This window comes from Schistocerca americana, chromosome 9 (assembly GCF_021461395.2).
Source record: "Schistocerca americana isolate TAMUIC-IGC-003095 chromosome 9, iqSchAmer2.1, whole genome shotgun sequence".
Lineage (NCBI taxonomy): Eukaryota > Metazoa > Arthropoda > Insecta > Orthoptera > Acrididae > Schistocerca > Schistocerca americana.
In genome coordinates this window covers 207,513,467-207,532,195 of record NC_060127.1, presented here as the reverse complement: position 1 = coordinate 207,532,195, position 18,729 = coordinate 207,513,467, and the positions used below count along the sequence as shown (strand labels likewise).

General features: G+C 39.9%; 1 protein-coding gene across 1 annotated transcript in view; it reads left to right on the top strand.

Annotated features, from left to right (window-relative positions):
• LOC124550828 overlaps window positions 1-18,455 on the top strand; it is a 117,011-nt gene extending 98,556 nt beyond the window's left edge. Inside the window, exons 8-9 of the mRNA XM_047125553.1 lie at window positions 2,722-3,071; window positions 15,144-18,455. Of these exons, the coding sequence (XP_046981509.1) occupies window positions 2,722-3,071; window positions 15,144-15,198 (405 nt within the window). The 3' untranslated portion in view covers window positions 15,199-18,455. The remainder of the gene's footprint in view (window positions 1-2,721; window positions 3,072-15,143) is intronic.
• The last annotated feature ends 274 nt before the right edge of the window (window positions 18,456-18,729 follow it).

The following is an 18,729-nucleotide window of genomic DNA, read 5'->3' as shown; positions in this document are numbered from 1 at the left end:
TTTTGTGTTCGATCTTACAAAGGGACTTTATGCATCGATCCTCTTTGATTTTCTTCAAACTTACAGCATTTGAAGGTCAATGCTCAAACATCACTTACCAGTAGCTAAAGCACTACAATAATTTTCTCACAAATGCTCAAAAAATTGATTTTTAGTGTTGTTAAAGGATAGAATACTTCAATACTTATAACACAGCAGTCTGTAGCTGTCTATTAACAATCCAGTCTAATAGTCTTGAAGTTGACTTTTTGATTCCCGCTGGATCCAAGTTTATGTTAACTATTGTCTGCATTTGTTTTATCATCAGTTTGAATGGCTAAATAACAAAATTTAATCTCAGTTTTTAACACAAAAATATTTTTTGTTTTTAATTACAAATCACATGAAAGAGTGAATATATACACAATAAAATAAAATTTGCTACAAAAGTGTCTTGTTGTTAAATGAAATAACTATACACACCAATAACGTTATTTTTAATATTATTTTTTGTATTTATTAGTAATCTCTAGAAATACATTGTTTTATTTTCTGTTTCATGTTTCACATTTATGTACTATACCTACCACATCTGAATTTATTATGAATGCAGTCCTCACACTTCTATTCCATTACCACATATAAATATAAAGATATTATTTTCTATTAAGAACTATGATTCAGTGTTTGTTAATTAACATTTCAGTTGATAATACATGCAGAGTTCATAAATATAAAAAAATGACTCAAGTGAGAATCAAACTAACAACCACAAGACCACAATTCCAGACAACTATGCACACAGTTACGATTGTTCTTCTTCTAAAAGACAGTTTTCGAATTTCTAAATTGTCAGAATTCCCACCCCCCTTGTATTTGCTTTTTGTTGACTATTTGCTTTTTGTTGACCTTCTATGGGGTGTATTTCCCATGCTAGGATCAATCGCCCACCAACATTGTTTACTAATGAGAGTTCCCTTAATTTTTTGCAACCAGTGGTGATAATTATCTTTATTCAAAAGTTCAGTTTTTCCACGGAGGCTGCAATATTATATTACCTTTCTTCAATTTTTCACTTACGAATCCTCTTCACCATCTGCACAAATGGGAAAATTTTCAGTACTGGTATTCACAGTGTCTCAGCATTTAAAACAATCTTTTCCAGCCGGTCTTGTTATTTAGATGGTGTTCCTACTTTGTGTAGCTCTCATGGATGTATAATAAGGGGATAGGCTTACACTGTACGTTGCTTCGAAACTGGCACCGTGTTAGATGCACCAAAAGCTTAGCAGACTACAATTACTTTTTGTTCTTAATTTCTGTAGTGTGCAGGCAACAGTTGTTTTAAAAATGTTACAGTGCTTTTGTAAATAATGTAGGATCAGAAACACATTTTCAGGCATTTTTCTGATCTTAAATGCATATTTGACACTGACAACACCATATTTTGGCTTGTTAATGTAAGTTTATTTTTTTATTTGTTTAGAATAACCAAGAAATGAAAATGCTGCTTTCATAATCATATTTTCCGTAATATGGGATCACTACATTAGTGTTCAGTCTATGCCCTCTTCCTGAAAATGCTGAGAACATATTTTGCTATGTTTGGTGAGTTTCCAGTCTTTTCTTCTCGATTGGAGTGTGTCAGCTCTCGCATTAGCAGAGCAAATTCGAAACAAGTCAAGACAGAAGGACATATTACAGACTAATCTGGAGGGAGCTAGAGGAGAAAGAAACATTAATTTAAGGGTGTGTGGCATAAATATTCATATTCAAAAATAAAAGCCGAGATTGCCCAGACAGCTTTTCAAGTTAGACTAATAGAAAATCTAAAGTCAAGCAGCAAGCAGTACAACCAAAATTCCTGTGTATAAAGAAAATATCACTTAACAAGTCCACTTACGAATATAATGTAATTCCTTTATATTTTAGACTATAATCATAGTGATTAGTACATCTGTAAATGAAACAAGCTGACATTTTTTATCCAAACACTTCCACCAGAAGATAATGTCTAAGGCAACTAAGGTGGCAGACATTTGCCTCAAGTTTGTGACATCATGACAACTCCCCTCATTACACCTCCATAGTAGCTGTTGATCAACAATCATGGGCACATAACCTGTGAACATTCTTTAGAATAATGGCAGAGAGCACACCAAAAAGCAAAGTACATTGCAAATAAAGGAACACATCTGTTTTGACATAGATGAAGAATACCTTTAAAATGTAATGTACATAATAACAAGAAGACAGCAATAGGTACCAGTACCAGCTAATTCACAGTCCACAAGACAGATAGTCCACATCACTGATATTAAATGCATCAAAATTTTTTATACTTAACAGTGGTTAGAAAACTCTGAATGCAATTTCTTTATTGTTTCTTAGAAGTGCGCCATACAACTTTAAGAAACATGTATCTGTGTTCTGATCTTGACATTTATTTCTTTCTTTTTTACTTATTTATCCCACAAGTATGAAGAAAATCAAAGAGGGCCAGTCTGTACAGATAAACAGAGAGGAATTCAGCAGAATTATAATTCATATTCACTACAAACAGAAGACCAGACAACTATTCACGACATCCTATTGCCTCTTTGGGTATGATGTTCACAAGATATATGCTCTAACTTCCCACCCCTAATTCACATACACATCAAATGACTGAAGAAAAAGTAATACACCTTCCCATTCTCTTCTTCACTCACATCTCCTCAGCATTTTCCTCGGTACTTACAGAATGGCCTGGTGCCCGCACAAGACATCCCCGTGTTCACCGGCGTGCCAGCACGTCCTACTCTGGCATCTGTGCCAGTATTGCAAGGTGTTGGCAGTGGAGGCAACTTGACAACACAGTTTGGAATCCGCCCACTACAGCAGCAGCTCTTTCACGTGCTACCGGGTAGGAAGGGCACCAAGCCGAATCCGGGCCGTGCACTGTTGGCAGCAGTAGGTGCCGGGGTGTTACCTGCTACTGTGGCCATGTTGGTACCCCTGGCACTCGGACGCCGAAGGCGGAGAAGCATCTACGGAGGGGAATACCCCAGTAAGGACTGGTTGCTTGTTCCAGACACTACCACATTCAGCAGGTGAGCATTTGCCCTTTTTTACATTGTTATTTTATTAAAGTCTTTCAAAAAGTAATGGCAAACCCTCAATTCTACACAAAGGGGAACAGTCCAGAAATTTCAAACTGTCATAAAGGACTAATACGTGCCCTTTAAAGGTGTTGACATATGCCAGAAGACCATTCACCCCTACAACAAAAAGTGGCAGTTGAAAAACGATGGCAGTACGTTTACCTGTGGGTAACATAGAATAACAGTGAGCAGTTGCACAATTTTTGTGATCAGGAGGAATAAAACATCAGTAAAACCAACACAAGATGGTGGAATGCATGGTAGTAGCCACATTAAGGGACACATTAAGGGAGAGTTTGATTGAATAAAATATGTTTATAGATGCACATATGTCAGTCCATAGTGAAACACATTCCATTCACTGTAGTCCTCTGTTTATGAGAATGTGGGTCGTATCAGTTTTATAATTCTTGAGAGCTCCTATGACCCTCTACAAGTTATGGGCAGGGAATTAGGTGGCAGTATCAGTCCATTTATAATGATAACAGAGGCTGCACAATACCAGAAGTTGTATGCACTGTGCTGGTATTGCGTAAAGTTGTCACACGAAGGGTTCCTCTCGTTCACCTCACTGTAACTGATACACTTGTCATTATCCACAAACCAAAGTTCTAGATACACCATACTGCAATACTCTCACCATGTTACCATGTATTTGGAACAGTGAAGGGTGTTTTGGGGAATTTAGAGTGAAGGCAACCCAAAGACTCTCTCTGTCTCATAGGGTAAAAGAACTGGTGCAGACATGTGTGAAACGCATGAAACAGTGGATTTCCGTTTCAAAACATTAATTCCGGGGCAGTTCTTGATAAGAATTACAGAGAATCTAAAAGAAAGTTCAAAATTTTGATTGTTTTGCATGCACAGTGAATTATAAGCTGCCACATTCTATGGGAATGCTGGAATTCATGGAGAAAGGACGATTGGATGCATGTCTCATTTTTAGCAATGAAGCAACCTTCCCCACAAGTACTGGCACAACATTCACTTAGATACAGAAAAGACTTTATGTGTAAGTGAGCATCAGCATGACTCACCAAAAGTTAATTTCTTCTCTGTGATACCATAAAAATTGTAAATCCCACTTTTCTTCACTGCGAACCACAGGAGAGCTTCTGTAAAGTTTGGAAGTTAGGAGACGAGATATTGGCAGAAGTAAAGCTGTGGGGCTGGGTGTGAGTCATGCTTGGGTAGCTCAGACGGTAGTGCACTTGCCCGCGAAAGGCAAAGGTCTCGAGTTCGAGTCTCTGTCCGGCACACAGTTTTAATCTGCCAGGAAGTTTCAGAGCTGTATTCTGCTCTTGGCCATCTAAATCTCTGGACCTGACACCCTGTGATGGATTGAGGATTTTGTTTTGGGAAGGGCTTGACCCAACTGAACGTAGGCTTTCTCAAAGTAAACATTAATGCAAATTCTTCAATGACTTTGACAGGTTGCAGGCTGCCAGATATAACTCGGTGAATATACATGGCAACCACACCATTCAACTTGTCGTCCACCACTGTCGTACGAAGGTACGACTTTATCAGTTTAAGCGAAGAGAAGCTAATCTCCACAAAACAAGTAGATACTGGTAATGTAGCGAGGATTTGTAAAAGAATTTTTATATTAGGGAAAAATTCATTTGTCTCTTGATGTGCCTCTGCTGCTGTTTGGGGGGGGGGGGGATGTTCCCTGTCTCTCCAGAGCTCCTTTCGAAGAGTTATTTCTCCCGACAACGAGAGAGGATGAGGCAAGTCGCTGCTGTAAACACGTGCAGCTGCCACTAGAGAGTTCACATTTTCTGTTTTAACGATGGCACTTGGTATAAGGGTGAAGAGGTCGTGATTGAAGAGTGCTCTGCTCTCGAATAGCGACTCCTCAACTGTCCAGTACAAATCGATGAAAGGGAACAAAACACGACAATACATTATTCTCGAACTCGAAAGAACAGAAAAGAAAGAAATGCTGCATCAGGCAAAAAGCGTGTGTATGTACTAAAGGTTTATTTTACCTGTAGTATTCATTAGCATCAGGTGCTTCTATATTTGAGCGATGAGCAGAACGATTGGCAATTCTGGGTGCCTGCACTGAGATGTCCAAAGGTTCTACAATATGACACGCCTCTTGGAAAATTTCTTCATTTTGCGTTTCTCTGTATCATCCCAGTGTTCTTATTACACTGTCTACCATCGCGTAGCAAAGTTTGAGATCTAACGCAACAGCCTGAAACTGCCGTGGAAGCGAGACAGTAATTTCAATTGTCAAGTCATAGCATTGAATAGAAGCCAGAAAACGTGCTCTTTCTGACAACGGCCAAGTTCTGTCCATTTCTTCAAGGAACTGTGCGACAGGGTCAAAGAACTCTTTGAATTGAAGGAGTGCATCATGGCTTTCAAATCAGCTTGTATCACCAACACTTCAACTCTTTTCGCCTCTGGTTGTTTTTCAAGGATAGCTTGCTTGATAAGTTCCAACCTTTTTGCTGACTAGCGCACAAAATTGGTAACACGGCTTACAACTCCCACCATATTGCGAATGCAAGGCAACCGGCAGCACCTCACGATAGCTAGGTTTAGTTTATGTGTTGCACAATGCATGTACGTCGCCTGCGGTTGCAGCTACTTTATTTGGGATTGTACGCCACTGAACTTTTCAGACATGTTGGCACCTCCGTCACAACTTGACCTCTCAAATTCTTAACTTGTACGCCGACTTCATTTAATTTTTGAACGAGTCGTGACAGTTGCAGATAGAAAGTATATGAAGTCTTCGTGTATTATGCTTTTTTGTAAATTCAGATACCAGATACATACACCGAGTTGTCCTGTACCACTGGCATCCGTTGTTGTGTCGCCAAGGACAGCATTATATTTTGCTTCTTCGACTTTGTCGAGTACCTTTTTCATAATGACAGAATGGCAACAATCAATCAGCTGATTCTGAGTTGTTTTGCTCAGATATGTAGCACTTTGTGCCGCTATCTATATATGTTTTTGGAGAGACGAATCATCTGAGTCAATGCGAAATTTTAAAAAGTGCTCGAAATTCTCCTTGGCTGATTTCATCACTCAGTGTACCATCATCTTGGTGGCCTCTTAACGGTATGTTCTCTCGACCACATCATATAATCGTCTTTACTATGGGAATCAGCCGCTCTGCTTGATTTAATCATTTTCAGTTTCTCAATTTCGATTACATTATTTACAGTTTTTTCAGGGTTTTCATACGAACTTTTGAAATGTGTGCTTTTTAAAACTGCCATTTTGTGATAATCTGTAGCAGAATGGTTTCTGAAGATTTCTAGTGCTTTTTTATATTTGCAAAGTGGACGAGTGACTCAAGATCTTAGAGCCACAGAAAGCTTGCCCGCACTATCTGGACCAGAAAATAGCACGAAAGGCAAACAATATGCACCGTTCTGTTGTTGGCTATAAACTAGCCGAGAGTGTTCCTTTAGCCAATCAGAACGTAACTTTCTTTTTTGTCCACCCTCTGTCTGCTAGGGATATTCATAATTACGAAGTTATTCTGAAGACTCCGTCAGATTTTTAAACTTTTCCTCGTCACTGAGTATTTTTCCTGCCACATAAGAAATATCAAAAGGATTTTCAGCGCAAGTACCAGACACACCCACTGACACTGGTTCCGGTTCTGTTCACAACAGCAAACAAAATATTATAGGGTTGTTTAAAAAGCCCAATAACCATTTAATGGTTTAAAATAAAACTCATTAATATGAAGGTTTTCTTTTATTATGGGACAGACTTGAAATCAACTAGTCCCTGTAAAAGTTACATACGAATTAACCTACCCGACCAAAATGTATGAAACAAGTGATTTTTCGCGATTTTGAAGTTGGTCCCACAGTAAAAGTTGTTCTTATTGATGAGTTCTTTAACCCATTAAAAGATTATTTACCGATTTTAGGTAAATAACGCGGTATAAAAGTATGAAATTCACGGCAACACCGGGAAGCGCGGAGAAAGCTAGTTTAAAAAGAATTCAAAACCGAACAAACCCGATGATTGATATTACGTTACATCATTTACGCTAAATATTACTTCACGCTGTCCCTTGCAGGGCAGGCAGAGAGAATCGAGTGCTCAGAGTATTTTTGTTACTAACAGTGAAGTGAGATTTCCGGCTAAAAGAACTTATTCAAAATCCCTATAAACGACTACGTTTTTTATCGTGCCTTTAACAAAACCATTGGATTGTTATTTTTTAAGCACTGAGTATGTTGAGTAACCAAAATTATGCAACAGTTCAATTTATCCATTTGTTTAAAGCTATAACAATATTATGAAATGTGGCACGGCGAACTTACCTAAGAGAAAATGAAATGCTCGAGGTTATCAACGTCTTCCCCAACAGAAGGTTCAACACCGGAGGCAGAGGTAGTAGCGGATAAAGTACGACCAGATGCTTCCAGAGTATGTTCAGAGGCGTTACATGTAGTTAACAGTTCCAATCAGGTCACATGAAATTGAATGAAACCGCAAACAGCTGTTACCCGGCCGGAGTGGCCGAGCGGTTCTAGTCGCTACAGTCTGGAACCGCGCGACCACTACGGTCGCGGGTTCTAATCCTGCCTCGGGCATGGATGTGTGTGATGTCCTTAGGTTAGTCAGGTTTAAGTAGTTCTAACTTCTAGGGGACTGATGACCTCAGAAGTTAAGTCCCATAGTGCTCAGAGCCATTTGAACCAAACAGCTGTTAACTGATTGTGTATTAACACGATCGGTTTCGCTGCGTTAAAGCAATATCTTCAGGTGTAAGTGGTGTCACATGAATTGGCACATGGAGACGCTCCAACGTTCGCAGTCAGAGAATCCAACCCCATGAAGAGGGGAAGTGCTCAACGAACAAAAGTCGGCGAAACATTGGGGTGAATAGTGCAGGGGATGCGACAACCGTAGTCAGAAGTCGTAAGGATTCTCTGACTACGAACGCTGGGAGCATCTCCATGTGCTAATTGATGTTACACCCTTACACCCCAATACGCTGCTTTAACGCAGCGAAACCGGTCGGGTCAATAAACGACCAGTTAACAGCTGTCTGCGGTTTCATTCAGTTTCAATTCACCATGAATTTCACTGGCTGTGGGTGCCCATCTTACAAAGTTGTAAGTTTCTACCTGCGTCGGCACATCTGTTGGCGGTTCACTATTGTGGCAACATTGTTTCTTCCTCCCGATTCCTGCTCGAATCGACAATTGTGAATTCACCATTTCGAATTTCATTTTATTTCTCGTTTTGGTTTTAATAATGTTCATCTGCCTAGAAAGTCTTTGCACTTCCGCATTCGACCATGGTAACGTTGGTCGAGACAGCGCAGAAATTGTTAACTCGCGAGATGTGTTGACATTAGTTGCAGCTCTGTGTTGCAGCACTTCACAGCAGAAATTAACAGCGTCTGTTTCGGACCATTTGACAAGAACTGAATTTTGTCATTGAAAATCAGATTTTGTTATTGTGCCAGGATCAATATTAGCCTACACGATTCAAGGAGAGGAATGAGTGACTTTTTAACGACACTGAATTACAAATTGGTACACAAACTGGATGCATCTCAGATGTAGGACACGTTCTTGTTCCGGGCATAATTAAGAGTTTCTCAATTCATTAATATTATTTTCGAACTAATATCCTAGTATGTTTTGGGATCTAAGTGGTTTTCAAATTTTCTTTGCATAGGGTACGTGGGGATGTTAGACGCGCAGCCTGAGGCGCCTTGTCAACGGTCCGCGGCCGCGGCCGCGCGGCTACCCCCGTCGCAGTCCTCCCTCGGGCACGGCTGTGTGACTCGTCCTTGGCGTAAGTTACACTGCTGGCCAGCAAAATTGCTACACCAAGAATAAATGCAGATGATAAACGGGCTTTCATTGCACAAATATATTATACTAGTACTGACATGTGATTACATTTTCACGCAATTTGGGTGCATAGATCCTGAGAAATCAGTACGCAGAACCACCACCTCTGGCCGTAATAACGGCCTTGATACGCCTGGGCATTGAGTCAAACAGAGCTTGGATGGCGTGTACAGGTACAGCTGCCCATGCAGCTTCAACACGATACCACAGTTCATCAACAGTAGTGACTGGCGTATTGTGACGAGCCAGTTGCTCGGCCACTACTGACCAGACGTTTTCAATTGGTGAGAGATCTGGAGAATGTGCTGGCCAGGGCAGCAGTCGAACATTTTCTGTATCCAGAAAGGCCCGTACAGAACCTGCAACATGCGGTCGTGCATTATCCTGCTGAAATGTAGGGTTTCACAGGGATCGAATGAAGGGTAGAGCCACGGGTCGTAACACATCTGAAATGTAACGTCCACTTTTCAAAGTGCTGTCAATGGCAACAAGAGGTGACCGAGACGTGTAACCAATGGCATCCCATACCATCACGCCAGGTGATACGCCAGCTTGGCAATGGCTAATACACGCTTCCAATGTGCGTTCACCGCGATGTCGCCAAACACGGATGCGACCATCACGATGCTGTAAACAGAACCTGGATTCATCCGAAAAAATGACGTTTTGCCATTCGTGCACCCAGGTTCGTTGTTGAGTACATCGTCGCAGGCGCTCCTGTCTGTGATGCAGCGTCAAGGGCAACCGCAGCCACGGTCTCCGAGCTGATAGTCCATGCTGCTGCAAACGTCGTCGAACTGTTCGTGCAGATGGTTGTTGTCTTGCAAACGTCCCCGTCTGTTGACTCAGGGATCGAGACGTGGCTGCACGATCCGTTACAGCCATACGGATAAGATGCCTGTCATCTCGACTGCTAGTGATACGAGGCCGTTGGGATCCAGCACGGCGTTCCGTATTAACCTCCTGAACCCACCGATTCCATATTCTGCCAACAGTCATTGGATCTCGACCAACGCGGGCAGCAATGTCGCGATACGATAAACCGCAATCGCGATAGGGTACAATCCGACCTTTATCAAAGCCGGAAACGAGTTGGTACACATTTCTCCTCCTTACACGAGGCATCACAACGTTTCACCAGGCAACGCCGGTCAACTGCTGCTTGTGTCAGCACGTTGTACGTCTCGCCGTCGGCACCAACCTTGTGTGAATGCACTGAAAAGCTAATCATTTGCATATCACAGCATCGTCTTCCTGTCGGTTAAATTTCGCATCTGTAGCACGTCATCTTCGTGGTGTAGCAATTTTAATGGCCAGTAGTGTAGTTTAAGTATGGGTAAGCTTACGGACCGATGACCTCAGTAGTTTGGTCTCATTAGACCTTACCACAAATTTCCAAAAAATTTAACAGCTTACACGAATCCTCTGTATTTGGTTCAAAATGTTGTTGACTAGATGCAAATTTGAAAGAATCGTCTTGAAAAATATGTAAATAAGCCTAGCTGGATTTATCAGAAAACACTGAATAAAGCACTTCTGCAGTGTAACAGTTGTCTTTGAATCCCTTTATTTCGGTGAGCGTATTAAGCTGTAACTGCTGGTCCGTAGTTTTTGTTAGCGTAGGTTCTGTGGACAACTTCGCGTATCACATGCGCATGGAATTTTAACATGTTGCGCTCCTTTGACAGTCTGATAAATATTACTATTCAACTGTGGGGCTAGTTGAAGAATGCAAAAACCAATTATATGTTTCCCTAATTAAGAAGTCCAGATTTCCTGGAGCGTCTCACTTGAAGCAGAAGTAGCAAGTTGAACTGAATGGCTTACACATTTTATAACAATCAAATCCAGAATTACATTTTTCAAAATTTGATTGACACCATTGTGAACACCTACGATTACGTTCGTATTGTCTGTGCCTATACCCTGGAGGTTGTTTAAGTCTAACTTTAATTCTTGAGGCGTACATTATAATGTTCGACATCGGCTAATTTTAAAAACGTGTAAATAATTGCATTGATAGCAGCACTGTAATATATTATTGTTATTCCTAAAAATTTGGTCACACTAATGTCTGTTGATTCATTAATTATAATGATATACATGCTGCCACCGATATCTTGCAGCACATTTTCCACAAAATACCGCATTATTACATGTTTTATAGCTGCACTACATTTTGTTCAACGTAATTTAAGTTTTATGGCAATATTACTGTCTGTGAATTTACTCTTGCACAAATCAGTTGCGTGATGACACGACATGATCGGACAATGGGTAGAAACAAATAATGCAAGGGAACCCTCAGCTTGAGTCACGTCTGAACACTCTATCAAGGTTTTGAAAGATATTTTTGTTTGTTGTCAAAGGTGCTGCCGCTGTCTTGTGCATTTTTTTGCGCCACTGTGGCTTACTATTGAGGCAGAACCCACTAACAAAATATTACCTCAAAATTTACGATATGCTCTTGCGTCATCACCTAGAATTCTTTCTAGACAGTCTGCAAATTTACTATCGCGTAGCGATTCTGCACGAAATTTCTGGGTATACTGTCCCTTTACATACGTTTAGCACCAAAACAACAAGTGATTTAAAGAACACCACATTACCACCGGCACTACAGATATGCACTGTGAATGCAACTGCAAATTTATTAATACTAGAGCGCATAACAAAGCGGATGCGTAACAATACGGGCACAAAACAACACGGAAACGGAGACAAAATACCGTGTATTATAAATGTTTATGTGATATAAATTTAAGAGCAAATGAAATAGTGCTCTTTGCTGTATGTAATATGGATACGTGGCTTTAAAAAATAATTTTACCATAAACCACTCAAATCTTTTTTTAAATCCACCATGATTCACACTAGCCAGTATATGCAAAATCTGCACACTGATGGAGAGCAAGTAAGATGTGCCTTCTTCATGCAAAGCTACAGCAGCATTTTCCTATTATTTTTATGCTCTTGCAATGGATTATAAACTCTCTCAGAAGGAGTGATAGGTGGCATGTTTAATAGACCAGGAACAGCTTTACATCCATAGTAGTAAAAATAATCCAAAATCAAGTGCATAAAATGTAATGAAACACAGCATATGGAAATAGCTCCTGCTGCACCAGCCTATTATTGGATTACAAAGACTGACAACAAATGAAAGAAGAGTGCTAATGGCCAAAAGTGTTTTGATTCAATTGACTGTCAAGAAAGAGGCTGACCGTTTGAAGAAAAGTGCACACAGTTGTTATTTGTAACCACAAGGTAAGGCCACTGACTGAAATATTGCTGGGCAGATGCATTTGTCTAATAATGCTGTAAATATCAAACAATGGAAAATCCAGGATGGAATGTAACAATATTACGAGAAGGAAATTTACAACTCACCATATAGTGGAGATGCTGAGTCGCAGACAGGCACACAAAAAGATTTTCACACTTAAGGCTTTAGACTAATGGCCTTTGTCAACAATAGACACGCATAGGCACACCCACACACACGCACACTCACACTCACACAAACGCAACTAACACACACGACTCGTTTACATGCCTATTGTTGACAAAGGCCGTGGCCGAAGTTTTAAGTGTGAAAATCTTTTTGTTGTGCCTATCTGCATCTCAGCATCTCCACTATATAGTGAATGCTGTAAATACATATAAATAGGTAAATCATAACACCGTATGATTCCTGGTTAAACTATTAAGAGACTGCAGACAGTATACAGGTTGTTCAGAATATTTGCTGCATTCTATTCAGAACTGTACTCTGAAAGCCGTCACGTGGTGTGTCAGCGTCATCTGTCGGTGCCGTGAACCGTGTCAACAGTTCACTTCCACACACATGTTCATAGGACTTTTTTCCTCCATTTCCAGTCCAGAATCTGTCCCTGCAGTTTCTCAGTTTTATTAATGTTCACCATGTATAAAATTCTAATTAAAATGTGAGCTCGATTTTGGCATTGCTGAAACCACGGTTAGATCAGCTTGGATACTGTCGATGGTCTAGTACGAAGCATATGTAAACATTTAAAAAGTTAATATTAATAAACAGAGTGATGTGCTTGTTGCCAAGTCTCACAGTATGAATCACCACATTCTCTATACTCTATAGTATGTCCCTGCTGCTACTCGCACATTTGTTCTTGTACATCGTGACCACCTGTCGCTTGGGGGGGGGGAGTGGCTTCAGTATTAACTGCTTGCTGGCTTACAGTGTGAACCTTACAATACCATACAATGAGATTAATAAAATGTGGGCTGGCATGCGACATAAATGCCACAATACATTCTTAATTTCCAGATAATGCAAACTGGGCATACTTTAGCAGCATTCAAAGCATTTTATTCTCGTATAATGAAATCATTGATAATCTCGGTGTAAGAATCCAATGACATCTAGTAAAAGTCATTACATTTTAGGACACTGCTGACAGGTGAAAGGCACATCACAGCACAAGTGACATGCTGGGGTGGTCAGTCTGTGAGCAGAGAGCACACCACGGTGAGCTGGTAAGCCAACAGGCCGACGGGCTGGCCTCGTAGCCTGGCATACGTGGTGTGGTGGGCTGCACTCAGCTCACTGACTAAACCGGATAGTTCGTGGCCAGTACATCTGACATGGGCTGGGCAGGTTAAAACTTGTGCTGCCCACAATTCTACGTGAGAAACACTGTTGGGATTTGGCTCAATTGCCCTCCAGGTTACACGACCGTCATCTGCTGAACACGACTAGGCCACAATTGAGCACAGTGTGTAGGCCTCAAATTCGGCTCTGAGTTGTCGGTGGCGGTTGCGGATCAGATTCAGTCCTGAACATTTTTGGTGTCTTGTGGAGTGCATGCCACATTGCATCAACACTGTCATAAAAATGAATGGTGTGTACATGTTACTAGGTTCTTGTCTCAAATAAGCTGAAGCCTGTAGCAACAGGAAGGGCTTCTGACAGCCCTTTATATTAATGATGCCAAATCTGTTAATAACCATGTAGGCCAAGGGCACAAGAAAAACAAGACAAAGAAAGAACAGAACCATTGCCAAAGTCCAATCACTCATGTGTGTACACAACTGGGGATGTGACAGGGAATATTTCTATTCTGTTAAACAGACAGGAGAAATTAAAAAGGTTTCATCAGCTCAGATTCAAATCCCAAAACCTGCCTTTCATGTGATGTATTCTATTACTGAAATGTGTGGGCACATGTTACACACCTCTGGGCTCTCCTCATTCCTATGCCTTGAAGCTACGTGATTGCCACCTCTGAGACAATGGATACTGTGCAGAGTTCTGACTTAACCGCAGCATAAGGACTGCACAGATGTTGAACTGCTTTCTACTCCTCGTGGAGAAATGAAGTGTGCCCCACTGGAGTTTGAATGATGCCCCATTGGAGTTTGAATGAATGGTGGAAAGCCAGTGAGAAATTGAAATGAGGCCTGTTAATGTGGCTAATATGACAAGGTTGAAGCTCTAGTTTGATGTACAGTTTTAACTCAAAATTATTGTTTAATCATTTGTGTTATCTAGTGCTTGCTTGTCTTAGCGAATGAAATTTAAAAAAATAATTTCATCATAAATGTCACTTATTAGATTCTGCAGTGTCATTGGAACATTTGATAAATTATATGTAACAGAAAATTGGAAAATTACAAGAAGACAAAATAATTGTCCAACACTTCATTTCAAGAGGAGAAATTTTGAGAACTGATGATAGACACATAACATAATTGTAAAAGAAAAAAGTTTCTAACATTTAGAACTATTATTTTGGATATTTATGTTTGTTAGTTCTTCCCCCCACCCCTTACTTTTTCACCTCTGAAGTGCTCCACCATCCATTTACTGCTTGAGTTACACATCTGACAAAGCACACCTCTTAACAACACAATGAAGAGCAATATGTACAGCAATAACTGCAATACAGTGATTCCTACATAAATTTATGCTTATATTCTGTTATGTTACACATATGTGAAAAATGGATTTGTAAATGTAATTCAAAGATTCACTCAGTCAATGTAAAGAAATATGTACACAAAACTACATATCCTATGTCTAGCATGCCATACATCAAACATTTCTGAGGAGTAAACTAAAACAAGAAGGTTAAGTAGAGAGCACACATCGATACAAAGGCTGACATCTCTTTCTTTTTGGCAGGGAACACACTGCATCAGCCAGGAGACCAAATCAACATCACCAGAAGAGGTTCTAGCTGCTATCACCACTGCACGTGTTCAACTAATGGCACTGCTGTAACTCCGTCATTAATGAGACATTGTGTGGCATTAAGTCAAAAGAGGTCATTGGCAAACTGGGTGCTGCTAACAAACAGTGGATGGATGTCACTAAGACATGAAGGTCCTCACTAGCAAAATCAGTCATCATTTTTGGAGTTCTGTGCTCAAGTTGGTAGGCTGTGTGGGTTGTCTGAAGTATAGAGTTCCTACATGCATTACTTCTCCAACATTCTGGTTTTGAATCTGTCCCTTCCCACGTTCACCCACACACATGTGTAAATGTAATTTAGGTATCATAGTAAGTTCATTATGTGTCATGATCCCTAAAACATTTAATCTCAAATATTCAGATAGATTATGTAAAGCAGCGAGGATAAAATATTATACAGTTGTGCTGGAATTTGTACTTGTGGTACTTCATGTCTCTGGATGCAACCACTTTGACTGCAGCAGGTTTTCCAGCCACTCAGCCAACCACTGAACCTCAGTTTAGCATTATTTAACCATCAAATCACTTCACCTTATCTTCTAAACTTTCCACTCCTCTCACACAATTTGTTACCATCAATATTTCACCTGATATGCCAGTCTCTCCTTTCTTCCAGGAGTGCGGGTACTGCAATGAGATCGTCTATCAAAGTTTGGAAACAAGGGCGTATTTACTGGCAATAGTGAAACTGTGTTATCAATGGTGTCCAGCCAGCCCAGTTGATAAAAAGATTGCACATGAAAGGCAAGTTTCCAGGTTCCAGTACCACTCCAACACACAGTTTTAATCTGCCAGGAAGTTTCAACTCAGTGTGTACCACATGTCTGTGAACTTTCTTCTGTTGATCTCAAAATTTCAAATGCTTATGTGTTGTTACCATCTGCACTGACAAATGTGGAGGATTACCAAAAACCAAAACACAAACTGGCCAGTGTAACATACCAACAGTCATAATATCATATACAGATTTATCTAACACTGACTCAACTCCATCTGTCTCTGTCTCTATTGCTCCAGTTATCAATGCACCATTAGACCTAATTTTTTTCATTTCCCTGCACCAACACCAGTATTAAGCTATAAGAACAGATCACATTTTACATGTGGAGGGGAAAAAAGGAAATGTTTAAGAGTTGTATACAAACAATACTCAAGAAAATAATTAATGCATCCACTTACCTGGTGCCAAAACATGTCAATTGGGGCATTTAGTGCTTCCATATGCAATTAAAAGTGGACTCCATCCTCAACCTTTTTGAAAATGTCATCAGGGGAGATAGGGAATACAGGAAATAGGTGAAAGAGATGAGAATCAGTTCTGGATGATGACAGCTAAAATGTTCAAGAAAGAACTTTGAATTATCAGCTCTTTTCCAGTAAAATATCACAAGTACTCAGAAGTAAACATGCTAAAATTATCATCCTGTCACTCTCATTTACATTTTGCATGTTTTTCTCCAAAAGTCACATGAGGATGATTGCTCAGTGATTCAATATCTGCCTTCATAGCTTCAAACATCCAACACCTCTCTACGCTCTGTTCCGTACTGTGCAGTAGCTCTCTGGCGAACATCCCAACCTCCACAGCAGCTAGTTTGTTGCTGTGGCCCTTTTCCTCAGCAAGGATATAAACATTTGTTTTATAAATTCAAACATGTTTTCCTCTCAGGGAAAAATGGTTTAGCTACAGCCCAGGAAATGTTTGCAGAATTAAGTTCAGCTTGAGCTATTTTGGAAACTTCCGGAGAAACTAAAATTGGTTATCAAGCTAGTACTCAAATACAGATCCTTCCCTTCACAGCCAGTCCTTGTATCCAGTGAGATATCCAGGTTCAACTCACAAATTCCATCTGCCAGTGCAGACTTTCCAAAGCCCTGTAAACCTCTTCTACTAACATAACTGGTGTGCATTTAATTTGTCACTGATTTTATTTTAAAAACCATGTCCCCAATCTGCTACTGCTAACCACTGTAAATTGTAGACATTCCATCTAGTTTGCTTTATGTAGGCATTTTACAATGCATCTCCATTGTATTACTGACCTACTGCAAGTGACTCAGTGGGTACTTTCAAAGTCCATGTTCAGTAACCTGTTCATTAGAGTTTCCTTTTACTACTTATCTGTCAATCTTTAGGCACTTCCTTCAGGTTTTGGTTTGTAGTTCAGATTAAATGAAGCCTTTAATACCAATTCACCAACTTACAATCAAACCATAACCTCCGAATCCCTAGGCCTCAAGCTGTGCTACAGATCAATATTCCACCACAAGCAAGATTTCTTATTTCACATTCATTGACTTTGTCAACTCTCAGTCAGATTGCCACCTTTCATCCTAATGTACAGCTCAGGCTACACTATAGACCAGCTTGTCACCACAAACTACATACCAAAAAATAATACAGATACAAGAAATATTTCTAACTTTTTAGTCTCTATTCTATTCCTGTTTGCGTAAGTAAGATTTCATAAGCAATGACATCCTTATATCACACGGTGAAGCCAACATGCAGTACTGGTAGGTTCAGTTGACCATACAGTTCCATATCCACTTTTTTGTTATCAGAGTTAATGATTCCATGAGACAAATGGCATGTCCTATGTCTCACAAATCATAATGAGCATATTTTATAGAAGAGAAGGTGATGTGTAACAAGAAAGTTTCCAACTTAAATGCCTGGTTACCTTGCTATAGTCTGTGACTATTCCAAATGCATTGATATATTGTGTGAATGCATTGTTATATTGTGTGAATGGGTAATGTATTTAAGCTTCTAAACTTTCAGTGTACTGCCTGCTTTTACATACTTTACTCTTTTTTTATCTTGTATGTATGCTGTTCCAATTAGTACAGTTTTCCAAAACACTGCCTACACCTTCAAGTTACCAATCTGCCATAGCAGTGATGGTGAAGATCGTAGAATTGTAATCACAGCTGCTGCTATAGTTGTGACTGTAGCTTGTCTCTATGATCTGTATTTAATACTAAAACAGTGCTAACCTGACTACCTGCACACCAAAGCAACTGCCTCAGATTTTTTCTAGGTTACAGACAAGTAGAATGCACTGAAAAATATCATGATTTTCACTATTTTACCACCATTTTCCCCCTTTTCATGACATTTATTTATATTCCAATGTACTGTTGTACTATTGTCAAGTATTACATGTTTTGTTTAGCAGTAGTATTTATTGCGTGAGGAACAAGTTGAGTGTGGAGAGATACGGGGAGAGAGAGAGAGAGAGAGAGAGAGAGAGAGAGAGAGAGAGAGAGAGAGAATGTGTGTGTGTGGGGGGGGGGGGGGGGTATGTGTGTACATGTTTCAGAATATTTCATAATAAATTCAGCTTTGCTGTACTGTACTTGTAATTTAATAATTTAATGTTTGATTTAAGCTCAATAAATTATTTCACATTACTGTTTCTCATTTTTCATAACATGGTTTATTTTTTTGGTTAATTTTCTCCTCTCATAAGAGTGTGCGGGGGCAGGGAAAATTGTAAAACTGCAATGAAAA